Source organism: Acinonyx jubatus, chromosome E1 (assembly GCF_027475565.1).
Source record: "Acinonyx jubatus isolate Ajub_Pintada_27869175 chromosome E1, VMU_Ajub_asm_v1.0, whole genome shotgun sequence".
Lineage (NCBI taxonomy): Eukaryota > Metazoa > Chordata > Mammalia > Carnivora > Felidae > Acinonyx > Acinonyx jubatus.
Window position 1 is genome coordinate 56,482,637 of NC_069397.1, and position 14,717 is coordinate 56,497,353.

Genomic DNA, 14,717 nt, shown 5'->3' on the forward strand with positions numbered 1-14,717 from the left:
CCCGGAGTTGCTAAAAAACGAGATCCAATCCCAAATTCTTTACGGTAAAGACATATTCTTTTGTAAGCAAGAGATTTGATTTATCTTATTTTTTTAATGTTTATTTATTTTTGAGAGAGAGAGAGAGAGAGAGGCAGAGCGTGAGCAGGGGAGGGGCACAGAGAGAGACAGAATCGGAAGCAGGCTCCACTCCAAGCCGTCAGCACAGAGCACGACGTGGGGCTCGAACTCACAAACCGTGAGATCATGACCTGAGCAGAAGTCTGATGCTCAGCCGACTGAGGCACCCAGGCGCCCCAGAAGTTTTATTTTTAAAAAAGGAAAATGCATAGAGATGAATACAGGCTGAAGCCCAGCCCCCCGACACGGGAGTTACTGCTCTTTGCCATCCAGCGCCCCGCTGCCCCTTTCTGATTTTCCTATCACCTTTCCCCCCTGTGTCCCCGAATACGAGCACAGGACACGCTCATTTGCTGCATGACTCTGAGCAGATGGCTCAGGGCCGCTTCCCCTTCCGTGCACTGGGAGCAGAGGCCCTGCCCTGGCTGCTTCCTGGGCTCTGGTGAGGGGCTGGAATGGGGTCCCTCCTGTCGGCATTTGTGGCACCCCGTCCCTGTCCCCGTTCCCGACACAGGAGGCGCTCCGGGCTTGCTGAATGAGTGCCAGAGGAAGGTTTCGCCCCAGGCGTGGGAAGTCCAGGGGTCCAAGGAGACAAGGGGGACACGGGGTGTCCTTTTACTGCCTCTCCTGCCTCCTGCTCCCTCGGGACACCTCCACTCCCCGCCTGGAGCCCGGCTGGGGCCCGGGGGCCGGTCACCCCGTCCTCAGGGCCCCCAGCTGCTTCAGCACGAACCCCCACTTCCTCAGCGCCAGCTCGGTGTCCCGTGCGGAGACGTCGCGGTGCCACACGGCGCGCACTGACCGCCCGGTCCAGGGGAACAGCAGCACGCGCACCGCGCGGCCGGTCTGCGCCACCTCGTCAGCGCTCACGGCCTGCAGACGCCGGCAGAGCTCCTGGGGCGGCAGCCCGTCCACTGTCACCATCACCATGTTCGTCTCCACGGCGGCGAGATCCACGGAGCAGATAGGGGACGCCAGCTCCTGGAGCCCTGGGCCCAGGTCCCATGGTGAGTGGAGCCCGACCCCAGGACCCCACCACCGCCTCCACCGTCCGGCCCTGTCGCCCCGGGAAAGGCAGAGGGCAGCCCGACGGGAGTGGGGCAAAGAGAGACCCTGAATCCTGACACGGACTTCAGAGTCCCACAGACTTGGCTGCACTAGCTGTGTGACCTTGGACGGATCAGTTAACCTTTCTGGGCCTCAGTTTACTCCTCTTTCAAGTGGGGACACGAAGGGGCTGTTTCGAGGACTCAATTAGGAAACGTAAGGCCCAAGTTAGAGGCTCCACTCTGCCGGATCCCGCAGGAAATGAGAATTCCTGACCCCCGTGGAGGGTTTAGTGGTACGGGCCCCGCATCCCCGTGGTCTGGGAGACCACCCTCGCCCCCGGGGCCCGACCCGTCATGGCTCGGTGGCTTAACCCTCGTGTTCCAGAATCAGAAGGATGTGGCCCTGCTGGGGATTTGGGTCCCGCTGCAGGGGACCCCCAAGGCACTCTTCCGGGAGCAAAAGGAGGTGAGGGAGGGGGCATGAGGTCCGGGCACCTTGGGCAAATCTCCGAGCGTTCTGGTGGTCCCTCAGCAGCACCTCCTCCACGTCTGCCAGCCCTACCAGGGCAGCTGCGGCCAGCCCTACCAGGGCAGCTGCGGCCAGCACCCCCGCCTGGCGCATCCCCCCGCCCAGGGCTTTCCGGAGGCGCCAGGCTCCTTCGATGAAGTCCTTGGGCCCCCCAACCAGGGCTCCCACCGGTGCGCCCAGGCCCTGGGAGGAAGAGAGGAGAGAGTCCCGCGTGCCTGCGCCCTCAGGTGTGCATCTCTGTCCTCTCACCCCGGGGGGAGGGGGATGTGAAGGGGACAGGGAAGGGCAGACACCGTGGCCCCATCTGGGGTTGGGGCTTGAGGGGCCCGGGGCCAGCAGCGGCCCTCATAGGAGCTCAGGCACCCGGCTCCGACTCCTCTTGTGGGCACCCCCATCACCCTGTGTCTGGGAGGCAGCCGGTGGCTTCCCCACCTTGGAGAAACAGAGGGACACAGAGTCACAGTGCTCCACGATGCGGGCGGGGGGCACGTGCAGAGCCACCGCAGCGTTCATCAGCCGGGCCCCGTCCAGGTGGACCCGGACCCCGCAGCTCTGGGCCAGGAGGCGCACCTGGGGGCCAAGTGCAGGCCACAGTCAGAGGGGCTGGGCTTGGGGCAGGAGCCGAGGGAGGATGGGTCTCCAGAAGGTCACGGGGTTTGGTTCCTGGAGGAGCCACGGCGGGGGTGGGAGGTGGGGGGTACGGAGTGAAGAGAGCTGGGTTGGTGACCAGCTTGGCCGCCTGGGACCTGAGCAGGCACATCTTCTGCCTGGACCTGGGTGCCGTCCTCTAGGAAAGGGGGTTGACGGTGAGCGTTTCATCTCACGCCTACGGTGGCTGTGGCCAGAGCGGTAGATGCCCCTCCTACCCAGGCCGCACCCCTGCTCCGTGAAGGAGATGCTCTCAGCCCTTCTCACAGGCAAAGGGCAGGTCTGGAGACTCAGCACTCAGGTTCTCACACCGGGGAGTGGGACGGTTCCTGCACAAGCTGGTGCTACTCTGGGCTCCCTGGGAGGGAGGGGCGGGGGACGGGTCTCTGTTCTCGGCCTAAAGTGGGGCAATGGTGCCCTTCACATCTGCAGCCTGGGACCACATGTCCTCCCACAACACTTCTGGCTGCGATGGGCACCCACGGCCCGTGTCAGAGACCTAATCCCCGGAGAGGGGCCCCATGGGACAGGAAGCCAGGAGCTGGCTGGTGGGGTGGGGGGCACAGAAGTGGGGTAGGGCCTACCTGGCGTAGGTAGTCGATGGGGAGAACCCGGCCCCCCGAGCTGCTGTGGGTGTTTTCCAGGCAGATGAGCTCACAGACCGGGTGGTAGGGGCTCCCCAGGCCCCGTGTGACCATCCTCTCCAGCTCAGCCAGGTCCAGGGTCCCATGGGGCAGGTCTGGGAGGGGGTGGGAGTGCACCCCAGCAATCTGCAGGTATTGGGGTGGGGATTCAGGATCAGGTCCAGGGGCTCAGGGTCACCTCCTACCTCTGTCCTGTCTGCTTGTCCCCAGCTCTGGACCCTGGAGCCTTGCCCCTGTGCTGCAGCCCGAGGGTTAGCGCGCTCCCCCCACCCCCCGCCCCAGCAATCAAGGGCCGCGTGCTCTGGGTACCCACTAGGGGGCAGCAGGATACCAAGCACAGCCGGTGTCCCCGTGGCGGCCGGAGCCGCGGCTGCCCCCACGTGGTCAGTCTGGGGATGGCTCTCCTTCCCGCCTCCTTAGAGACGCCACCACCCGGCCATTTCTTCCCTCTGCAGGTCCCATCGCGGTGCCTGGAAAGCAGGTTCCCACCAGAAATGCTGAGCAGCTCGTGCTGGCCCCAGGTGAGGGGTGACGGGTCCTTACCTGAGCCACCCCGCCCTGCTCATAGACGTGGAGGTGGCTCTCCTGCCCGAGGAGGAGCTGGGAGCCCCTGCGCTGGCAGTGACACATCACTGAGATAGATGGGGGAGGGCAGTGTCGGCTCTGAGTGCCACGGGGCCCACAGGCAGAGCGTCTCCTGCACTGGAAGCCCACCACGGTGCTGCCCCTTGGGGCCAAGCAGCTCCGGGCACGAGCCTCAGTCGGGCCCCGCAGGAAACCGAGGGCGCATGCGCACTGGGGAGCCAGAGAGTTTAACAAAGGGACAACTTCTAAAGGTGTGGCAGCATGTAGGGAAGTCAGAAGGGACCGTGCAAGATCCCCCAGGCCTTAAGGGGCAAGAGAAGGCTGTGGTTACCAGAACCTGGAGACAGGGCAGTGTGGAGAGGGCTGGCCCAGGGAGAGCCTCTGGGGAGGGAGCTGGGGGAGGAGCGCAGACACGCTGGCCTCACTCTCCTCCCCCCCTCCCCTCCTGCTAGGGGCCCTCCTGACTGAGCCCAACAGAAATCCAGATGGCTCAGGACCCCACTGATGTTGTCCCAGCCCCGCCTCCAGCACCAAGGAGAGAAACACGGAGGGAGGGGCTGGAGGGCAGAGTCACCCGACACCGCTCACCAGAGATAAGGTTGGCCATGGTGTTGGTGGGCACGAACAAGGTCCGATCCACTCCCAGCAGCGTGGCTGCCTTTTCCTGCGGCTCTGAGGAGGAGAGGGATGGGGTGCAAGGAGGATTCATCAACAATGGCAGTCTCCTTGCATCACTCATAACCGTGAGCCCATGTCGTGATGAGGTGAGTGGCCAAGCCAGACAAGAGCCCTGGTCTGCCAGCTGCACAGTCTGTGGTCTTGGTGACCGCATATCTGGGTCCAGAGGCCCCTCACTGAACCCTCTACACCCAGCCTCCTCCTGGGCCACGGTCTCTCCCCCCCTCCCCCAATTGAAACTGTGGTTTGAACCCCCCTCTCCCATCCAGACCTCACACCTGTCTCACTTCCTTTCCCATCAGCCCCTTGCAGGTGGGGCCCTGCGGTTTCTCTGCTGACTTCCTCTCCCAGAACAGGACAGGAGCTCTCAGAGGGGGGACTCGGGGAGGGGGTGAGCGGGGCTTCTGGCTCCTGCTTTGGAGCCTGCTGTGGCTCCCCTCTGCCTGTGGCATCAAGTCCAAAGTCTTCAGCATGACATTCAAGGGCAGTGGGATTTGCCTTCTGCCTCCACCTCCAGGGACAGGGGTGGCCCCGGCACCCCACGCTCCAGCCACATTCCCTTATCCATATCCTAAACACCTTTCTCACCACCCAGTGAGCTGGCTCCCTTCCTTGCCTGGGGGCTCCACTCACCCTTCAGGAGGCTACTCTGCAAAGTCCCCCTTCCCTGTGAGTTCCATGCCTCCGCTCACCCCCAGTTGTCAAGGCCCTCTCTGTGGACACATGTCAACCCCAGCACTTCCCCCACCCCATGGTGGTATGCCTACTAAGCAGTGGGCTCAGCATTTTTGAAGTTCCAGGCAACAGTAGGTGTCTGCAAAATTCATGATCACCAGACGCCATCTGGCCCCACAGACAGGCCCTGGGGGCTCAAGTGGCAACCTGTAGCTTGTCCCCGGCACCGGAGAGGGTTGTACGCACCCCAGCAATAGCAGTGGTCCGCAACTGTCAACCCAGGGTGGGAGTGCTGTCACTGTGTCACTTGAAAACGCTCCCTAGCTTATTGGAGCCCGCTCCTTGAGAGGTGCAGGCTGCGGAAAACCCCCTTATCTAGAGCGGCTTTCTGTTTATCTTCACGTGGAAAGACAGTGGGTCCAGGACAAGAGCTACAGGTTTTAGAGAAAAGACCTGGGCTCACATACTGCCTTGCCGTTTACTGGGTATGAGACCTTGTGTGCCACACTCGCTGCGATGCTGATCTCAGAGCCCTCCTGTGCAAGGTGAGACCACACCCATCTCTTCCAGCAGTGGCATGACACTTCAGTGTGCACATGCATCACCTGGGCATCCTGTTAGCGTGCCGATTCTGCCTCAGCAGGTGGAAGGGTGGGACCTGGGGCTCTGCATCCCTAACAGACTGAGCAGCTAGGCCCGCAGAGCTTCACGCCCAGCCTGCAGCTGAGCCGCCACCCGCGCGCCCGGGGCCGCCTCTCCCGCCAGCACCACGGACAGCGCCCCGGGGTCTCGGCGACGACCCCAGGCCCCGGCCTGCACACCCGGCTCACCGCGGACGGTGGGGTCCTCGCCGTAGTCGTCGTCCCCCACGACCGCCTCGGCCATGGCGCGCCTCATGGCCGGCCCGGGCTTGGTCACCGTGTCGCTGCGCAGGTCCACCACGTGCACCGGGACCCCCGCCCCGCCCCCAGACCCCCGCGTCCGGAGGGCCCCCTGCCGCTGGACCGCGGCCCGAGCCAGTCCACGAAGCATGGCGGGGGCAGCTCCCGACCCCACCCCGACCCTCCCGGGCGAGCGCTACCCGGAGCGGCGAGGGTCGGCACGGCTTCCCCGACCTCGACCTCGGCCGCTGACCAGGGCCTGCGGGAGCCCCCGCGGCATGCTGGAAGTTGTAGTTCGGACTTCGTCCCGGCGGGCACTGCGCAGGCTCGGGCAGGAGGGTGCCGAGGCACGCTGGGAGTTGTAGTTCGGGCTTCGCGGGGTGGACACGGCGCGAGATGGGCCTGGGGGGGAGGGAGTCACAGACGGGGAAACTGAGCCGTGCACCAGCTAATGCCTACAGTCACATGTGGCGGAGGTGGCCCGGCCGGCTGTCCCCGGAGTCCCCAGGGTCCCGTTCTGAACCACTACTTTCCGTCGCCCCTAAAAAACAGCATCCCGCCATCTGCTTTTTTCGATATGGATTTTTTTGAGGACCTCCTGCGTGTCAGGCATGGCCTAAATGCCAGGCAGAGGGATAGAGGATGGCACAAGCGGTCTGAGCGTCCCACTTCATGGGGTACAATGGGAGGCAGAATTAGAGGGGTGCTAATTAGAGGAGGAGCCCCCTCCTCCATACCCCCTGCCCTGAAGGGGTGGGCTACCTCCAACTGAGGTACAGTGCAGGGTAATAGTGAAGGGGACCGACTGACTCAGTCCTCACTTACCAGCTGTGCGGCTTTGGACAAGCCTTTCAGCCTCCCCGTGCCTCAGTCTCCTCCACTGCAGAATGGGCTGCTTTGAGGAGTCCCTGACCTAATGTGTTCAGTGCTGACCCTGGTGCCTGGCTGTGGGTAAGTGCTACGTGTGAGTGCTTACTTCTTGCTGCTGCTATTATCATTGTTACTGGCCACAGCCCAGGGCCCTGGGGCTTGGTGGTGCTGCTGTGGGGCGCACGGTGACTCAGCCCAGACTGGACCTTCTGCAGCGTGACCCTTCCTCACACGGAAGGACAGGCCTCCCTCTGAGTGCCCAGCCCCACTCGGCTGCTCCCCTTCCTGGAGTACGGCCACAGATGTGTGTCCCCCATGGGAGGAAGTTGGTCCCGAAGGGCCGAAGTTCACCAGAAGAGGCACCCTCGGCTCTGGTCAGGGCACCCCTGATCAAAGAGGACACCGACACCTTCATCGGAGGTCTGCCATGTGCCTGCTCCAAATTGGGTCTGGGGGTGAGGGAGAGTAAGGCCAGGCTGCCTTCGGAGCTCGGGTCCTCAGGGTGGGGACAGGATGCTGCCCAAGAGAGGAGCACTGGGAAGAGGGGGGATGTCAGCACCACCGGGGGCGGGGGGGTTGCTGCAGCAGGCCTGGCTGAGGCATCAGGGTGGGCTTCCCGGAGGAAGCAGTGACTGGGCTGACTTTTGAAGACAGAGCAGGTCGCTAACCAGACAAAGGGAGAACTTGAGGCAAAGGCTTGGGGTAGGTCTCAAAGGAAGGCCAGCCTGGCCGGAGAATCGAGCAGGGGGGGAGAGGCAGCTGTATCCAAGGTCGGGGCAACTTCCCCGGGGCTCTCCCCCTCCCCCCCAAGCCTAGCGCAGGCATCCTGAAGGGGCAGAAATCTCAAGTCCCCGTGGGATCAGTGGCCGCAAGGACCCCCGTCTAAAGTAAAGGCTCATCGTGCCCTCCCCCACCCCAGTGCCCCTCTGGCCTTGACCCACAATCTGCACTGAGTTCCGGGCCCTTGGAAAACAAGCCCCTTATCTCGGAGTCTGGCTCCAGCCCTTCTGCTGGGAAGTGGGGTGGGGAGCAGAGGCCTCTGTGGGCAGGAAGGGAGGGGTTGGGGCCTCAATGGTGGCTCTCAGGAGAGCAGGGAGTAAGGGGCAAAGAGGTGGGTCCCCAGACAGGCGGCCTCTTCCTGGGGGAAGCTGGGGCCTAACAGGGCTCATCACCCAGTCCAAGCCTCCCCTCCGCCCCCCTCCCGGGGCCAGTCCCCCCAGTCCCGCCACACCTTGGTGGTGGAGGGGGCCGGAGGGGTGGGGGCCTGGAGCAAAGAGGCCCTGGTTTCTGGGACCCTGTCGTGGGGGGAGGCCCTCTGACCAAGGCTGGGTCTTAGGGGGCCTGTCTACGCCCATGTGTGTCTGTGTGTATCTGTGTGCACACACGTATACAGGTATTGGTGTGTCCGTGCGCACGCGTGTGAGCATGTGTTTGCAGGTGCACACGTGTGTGTACACGCACGTGTGAATGTGTCTGTGTAGGTGTGTGTACGTGCGTGTACAAATGTGCAGGGTGCCTGTGCACGTGTGTGTATACACGCGTGTCTGTGCGCGTGTGCCTGTGTGTGTCCCTGGCTGCGGCTGATATCGGAGTCATCCTGTTGGTAAGCTGGGAGCACTTCACAGCCCCCAGGCTGGAGGGAGAAAGCAGAAGGCCTGTGAGCACCCCCTCCCCTCTACCCCAGGTCACTGAGCAGACCCCTTAAGTCTGTCCCCTCAGAGGAGAGCCCAGCCCCCTAACCAGCTGCCATCCCTGGAGGTCAAAGGCCTAAGGTCGTGGGATAGTCTCCTGCACACACAGACCCGCCTCACCCCACACATCAGCTGCCTCCTCCCCCAAGGCCACAGCCCTAGGCTAGGCCACCTCCGGGTCTGCCCCGCCCCACAGCCCTGGCTCTGGGTCTAGCCCCTCCCTCTCACCACAGGGCAGCCAGATGGCAACACCTCTGTTCCCCGAATGCGCTGTGCACCGGCCTCGCTCTCACCCCCAGGTTTTGCACCTGTGTCCTTTCTACCCGGAAACCATCGGCACGCGTCCTTGGTTATCGCCTTCTGAGTCTTCGGGTCTCAGCTGAGAGGTCCCTTCTTCCAGGAAGCCCCTCTGGCCCCAGCGCCAGCAGGGCAGGGAGATGGCCTGCCTTCCGGGGGGGTGTCAGTATCGTCCCTTCCCATCGCCCGCAAGTTATGGGAAAGGGCCGAGATGCCCTCGGCCTTTGGAGTGTCCTGTATGCCCGGGCTGGCCCTGGCCCACAGTAATCCCAGCTGAATGAGAGACAAAAGGGGACATACAGATTGACTCCCCCCAACACCCCTTCCCTGGGGAAGCGTGGAGTCCAGGAGCCGTGTCAGGAGCTCTGACCATGGAGGGCCCTGGGTCCCCGTGCAAGAGGAGGCCAGGAATGGCTGAGGAACAGACATTCGTCCTGCCTTGGTCTGTCCACGGAGGACTCTCCAGGGAGGCCCCCAAGATAGCCCCCTCCCTGGCCTTCTGGAGATGTCTACTTGCCACTCCCCGGTGCATTGGGAGGACACTGGGCAGGCTTGCGGGGGGGAGGGGCAAGACGTGAGTTCAGAGTGGCTGCTTTAGTGGCACCCCGGGCTCGCTGGCACCCCTCCAGGTGCAGGCCCTGGGGTGTGGGCGCAGCGCACACACACACACACACACACACACACGCACTAGCCGAGTTCAGCGTGCGTATTCCTGTAACGCTGGGCCGCTGGCAGGAAGTGAGTGGCGGGAGGCCGTTGCTGGGAACCAGGGGCTGGCCCCACGGAGATAAAGGGAGGCAGCAGATTGGAACTGGAGATAGCGGCCTTGGGTCCCTGTAAACAGGTTGGGGGAAACGTCCTTCCCATCCCAGCCTCTTGGCCCTGAGCCCGCAGGATCCATAGGGCGCTGGCCTGCGTCCAGGCCCGGCAGCCTGGGAGTCAAGGGAGAGCTGTTTGCACCATAATCTTCCCAGACTGGGTGGGGGTGGGGGCAAAGGAGAGAGGGCTGGGCCCCCCCGGTCAAGGCCACACGTGCTGGTGTAGAGAGGGAAGGGGACCGGAGGACCCCCTCCGGGCCGCTGCACCTCCCCCACTGCAGAGGGAGATGTCAGAGCACAACGGAGGAGTCACCTTCAGAGCCCTCTCGGCACATGCTTGGGAGACCAAGAGAGAATGGAGGCAGTGAGGGGGGCAGGGGCTGCACCCCCACTGTCCAGCGGGCAGAGGGGAAGCTCACACCTTCACTGGAACTCAATCAGGGGCCGGCTGGGTGGGGTCTGCACGGCCGATGCCCAGGACCTGGCACAGTGGGGGCTCACGTACACGTGTACTTCTAAAAGAGTTACAATGGGGCACCTGGGTGACTCAGTCACTTAAGCGCCTGACTTCGGTTCGGGTCATGATCTCACGGTCCGTGGGTTCGAGCCCCGCGTCGGGCTCTGTGCTGACCGCCCGGAGCCTGCTTCGGATTCTGTGTCTCTCTCTCTCTCTCTCTCTCTCTCTCTGCCCCTCCCCCGCTAGCACTATCTCTCTCTCTCAAAAATAAAATAAACTTTAAAAATATGAATTAAAAAAAAAGAAATAGAACATGACCAGGATTCCAGAAGGTTCCTCGTCACTCACAAACCCTCCCTCTGCCAGCAGTTCCTGCTGCTGTGTGACTTTCATGATCGTTTCCTGCCACTCTTCATGGGTTTGCCACCATGGATGGGTCCCTTAGTAACGGCTGACTGCCGCTAGTTTCTGAACTCGCCATAATAAGTCGAGTCACAGTGCCCGCTGGTAGCCTGGCTGCTTTTGGTCAACATCATGCCCGCAACGTTCATCCGTGTTGGAGCCGCGGTTCATTCTTTGCCATGGCTGTACTTTTTCCACCGTGTGCCTGGACCACAGTTTGTCTCTCGGTTCTGCCTGTTTCGAGACCGCCTTACGGTCAGGTTTGGGTGCCGCTGTGCGCGTGCGCATTCGCATTCATGTTTCCTGGGGCGAGCCCCCCACCCCCACCCCGCCAGACCCGCCGGGGCAGCCGACGCTTCTCTGCGGCTCCAGGGGGCGATGCGGAACCCCCTCCCAGAGTGGCTGAAATGCAGGATCACACTTCCTGACGCGCGCCATTCCGGCGCGCGCGCGCGCGCGGGCAGTGGCGTGTTTTGATTCTTATCTACTCTTTCGCCTGCATAATGGAGTTGAACGCCTCTTCTCCACGTGTTAGCCGGTTTGGATTCCTCCTCGGTGCAGAGCCTCCGTCTTTTCTCACCGGTTGGGGTTTGGCACTCACTCACATATGCCGTGTACCAACTCTTTTTGGTCGCACGTCGGGCCAAAAAATAGTTCCCTTTTCTGTGGCCTGTCTCTGCACTTCTATGGGATACTTGATGGATTCCAAGTTCCTCCTTTTATGTCCTTGAATTCATTGCGCACCCCGCCCCCCCCCCCTTTATAATTAGTGTCTTGCTTAAGAGCTCCCTTTCCTCAAGGTCATGATGATGTCCTCCTAATTTTCTTCTAAAATTTGGAAGTTCTGCCTTTCCCGTTGGGCCTACACGTGTTGACTATTTCCCTGCAACCGCTCCCTATGCCCACTGAGGTGGAAAGTGCAAATCCAAGGAAGGACCCCAGACACAGAGGTCATGTTCCCTCCACCAGATCCTCCCTTTGCTGTGCTCCCGGATGGCCGCCATGCCCTGGGCCAGGCCGGCGGGGCTGGTTGCCTCTGTCAGGGTGGCAATCAGGAGGCAGAAGTAGTGGTGGAACCCGGGAAGGTTCTGGTCAGAAGTGCCAGGGAGGCCTCGAGTCAAGCGCCACCATAGTTTGGTCCCGCGAACCTCAGAGTACCTGGTGCCTAATGGGCACTGCCCCATCCCGCCTCCGCCCAGCACAGCCCTCCATCCCTGAGGCCCGGAGTGGGCAGACAGGAAGCCTTTAATGCCTTTCAGGGCCCCTCCCCAGCCTGTGCAAGGCTGGGGGCTCGGCCTTCCAAGATGGGAGGTGTTGGGTCAGGATCCGACCCCTCCCACGGAGGCACCCTCACCTTGGGCCGCAGCAGGCAGGCCCTTGAGGAGCTCCAGGTCCTAAGAGTGTCTCAGGGGGCCCTGAGGAGGGGACAGAGTGAAGACCTGGAAGCTGGGTGGGTGGGGCAGCTGGAATCCTGGGAAATCCTCTGGGACGGTAGCCCCAGGGCTCCCTCTGCTCTGCTGGGAAGCAGCCAGCCTTCCAGGAATCAGCTGGGGGGGGGGGGGGGGGAGGGCGGGGGCAGGGAGGCCTGTGGGGGGAGCCAAGCAAGCCCAGGGCTGGGTCCCCACTTCAAGGACCTCCCTGGGGGGGTGGGGGCTGGGGGACGCACGGCAGTGGAGCAGGAGGCGTGGGGACGGCGCCCAAGGGACCTTCTGCAGAGCTCTGAAGATCCCTTGCGTTTCAGGCCCTGCCCGGGGACACTGGACACCGAACACTCCATCCCTGCCTTCCAGGGCCCCCAGCTCAGGCTGCAAGCAAAGCACACCTTGCACCTCCTGCCCTCCCCCCTCCCCCCTTCCTGGGGCCCCTGTGCTGCACTCAGGCTGGGCTCCCGTCAGCTAGAGGCAAGTGTTCGGGGTCTGGCCTTATTTATTGCTGCAGCTTCCTCCTCCTTCCAGTAATCTGTCCTCCGACTCCAGGCTGCTTCTGATCAGGCAGCAGACCTCTGATCCCTGAATCTCCGTTGCTTACCGGCATCGGCCTCTGGCTTCCTGTTACCCCGCCTGGGCTGAGGCTCGAGGTCAGCTTCGTGCAGGCTGGGCCCTCGTCTGTTCCCCGGGGGCCTCTGCCCTGGCGGCCGGGGCCCAGCAGGCAGGGAGGACAGAGGGCTCAGACTCCAGGCCTGGGCACGGCGGCCCGTGTGGAGGTGGGTCCAGTTCCACAGATGCTGACCCCCTGCCAGGTGCGGAGGACTCAAGAATGAGGGCCCCCCAGGCTCCGGGTCCTGCCTGGTGGGAAGCCACGGCTCCCACCATTGCCCCCCAGTTTGTTAGGGTGCCCTTCCCCGAGACCCTCCCCTGCCTCCCATCGCCTGCTTCTGCAGCCAGTGGGGGATAGACGCTGTGTGGGAAGGAAGAGCAAAGAAGGTTCTGGAGGGTGGCCATGGACAGAAGGGGTCCGGGCTTTGGGGTCCACTGCCCTAGAGACTCCCTTTGGCCCTTATCCCTAGGAGGCGAGGATGGGGAAGGGCATCTGTTGTAGAATTCCAGGCTAGCCCACGTCGTCCGCCCTGCCGAGGTGAGCCCCAAATAGCCTAGAGGAGCTGCAGGTCATAAGGGACACGGACGAGAACGGCTGCCCAGCATCTGCCAGGGTCTGGATCCAGGGACAGACGTCCGGCGCCCTGGGGGCAGGTCCCGCCTCGTTTATGGACAACATTCCTATGTGTTTGACACCTGCCGTGTGCTCCATACAGTGTCTTGGGTTTGCAGCCAGTTATCAGTCACTGAAGAGTGCCCTCTTGTTCCCCAACTGCAGGAAGTTTCTCTGCTTAGGATCCCCAGTCTCTCTGTTATCGCGTTCCTGGTGGGCCTGTTTCTGTCCGCTGTGTCATATACGAGTCGAGTTTCCTTCCCTGCTGGCAGCGCTGAGCACCCCAAGCTTGGCTCCCCAGCTGCTGACCGAATGGCTGGGATCAGGAAGAGCGCGGTCTTCGTAGTGGCAGAGTGGTTTTTGGGGGGAGGTGGTCTTTGGGAAGAAGAAAGGTTGGAACTTGAAGTTGGAGAATGTATCAAAGTAAGGGAGGCACCAGGGAGACCCCATCACAGCTGGGGATCCAAAGAGCCTCCCCCCCCCACCCCCCCACCCCCCCCACCCCCGCCCACCTTGGTCTCCAAAGTGAGCTACACAGGATGATCCCCTGGGGTGGGGAGGAGAATTTTATGCTTAAGTGTTTAAATTTGATCCTTTTAAGATATCTACCTTTGGTGGATATTTTATAATGCCAATAATACAGTCCTACAGTCATGGACACTGGTAATCTTTTTTTATTTAAAAAAAAATTTTTTTTTAACGTTTATTTATTTTTGAGACAGAGAGAGACACAGCATGAACGGGGGAGGGGCAGAGAGAGAGGGAGACACAGAATCGGAAACAGGCTCCAGGCTCTGAGCCATCAGCCCAGAGCTCGACGTGGGGCTCGAACTCGCAGACCGCGAGATCGTGACCTGGCTGAAGTCAGACGCTTAACCGACTGCGCCACCCAGGCGCCCCTATGTTTGTTTATTTTTGACAGAGAGAGAGAGAGAGAGAGAGAGCACGCGCGCGAGCATGAGCGGGGGAGGGGCAGAGAGAGGGGGAGACACAGCATCTGAAGCAGGCTCCAGGCTCCGAGCTGTCAGCACAGAGCCCGACGCGTGGCTCAAACCCACGGACCACGAGATCGTGACCTGAGCTGAAGTCCGACGCTTAACCAACTGAGCCACCCAGGTGCCCCATGGGCTCTGGTAATCTATAAATAACTATACATATACAGCTATGAGCTCCAACATTTTGTATTAGAGGGGGCACGATCCAAACAGAACGAAGGCTTGAAAATCACTGTCTCTTAGATCTTGGAATTTCTCATCCTGCACACCTGCCTAGTGAGTTCAAAGTCCAAGATGGGAGAATGAAAAAAGAGCCCGTACTCAGGGGCCTGGAGTGCCAGCTTCAGCGAATAGTCCTGAGCGGCTTGACGGGGGTCACAGTGGGATCTGACGACCAGGAGATGTCGGGCGCCTGGCTGGCTCAGTGGGTAGAACACGCGACTCTTGATCTCAGGGGTGTGAGTTCAAGCCCCACGTTGGGCAGAGAGATTCCTTAAAAAAAAAAAAAAAAAAAAAAAAAAAAAAAGCTAAGACCAAGAGTGTCATGGGCACAGATGGGGCTCAGGCCTCTCTCTGGTTCCCATTGGGTGCAAAGACAAGACTGAGCTCACCCTAGCCCCTGGGTGTGAGAGAGGGGCAGAGGTAGCTGGGTCTTTGATCAGGAACCCCAGAATCCCTTCCTGGGAATAGACGACAACACACAGACTGGCACCTGCAGAGGCACAACCC

The 14,717-nt window shown here is 61.7% G+C and overlaps 1 protein-coding gene across 1 annotated transcript; it reads right to left on the bottom strand.

The window, feature by feature from the left end:
* Positions 1 to 107: 107 nt before the first annotated feature.
* On the bottom strand, positions 108 to 6,508 carry LOC106981894 (uncharacterized). The gene is made up of 7 exons (XM_027052247.2): positions 5,759 to 6,508; positions 4,164 to 4,247; positions 3,534 to 3,622; positions 2,931 to 3,116; positions 2,131 to 2,268; positions 1,665 to 1,881; positions 108 to 1,109 (listed from the first exon to the last, which is right to left on the bottom strand). The coding sequence occupies exons 1-7, from the start codon at positions 5,958 to 5,960 to the stop codon at positions 814 to 816; spliced, it is 1,212 nt and encodes a 403-aa protein (XP_026908048.2). The 5' UTR covers positions 5,961 to 6,508; the 3' UTR covers positions 108 to 813.
* Between the last annotated feature and the right edge of the window lie 8,209 nt (positions 6,509 to 14,717).

Coding starts and splice junctions, on each gene's coding strand:
- LOC106981894 (XM_027052247.2), bottom strand. CDS start 5,960: ATGCTTCGTGGACTGGCTCGGGCCGCGGTCCAGCGGCAGGGGGCCCTC. Junction 3,117..3,533: donor AGCAGGGCGGGGTGGCTCAG/GTAAGGACCCGT, acceptor CAATACCTGCAG/ATTGCTGGGGTGCACTCCCA. Junction 1,110..1,664: donor CGCTCGGAGATTTGCCCAAG/GTGCCCGGACCT, acceptor ACCTGGGCCCAG/GGCTCCAGGAGCTGGCGTCC.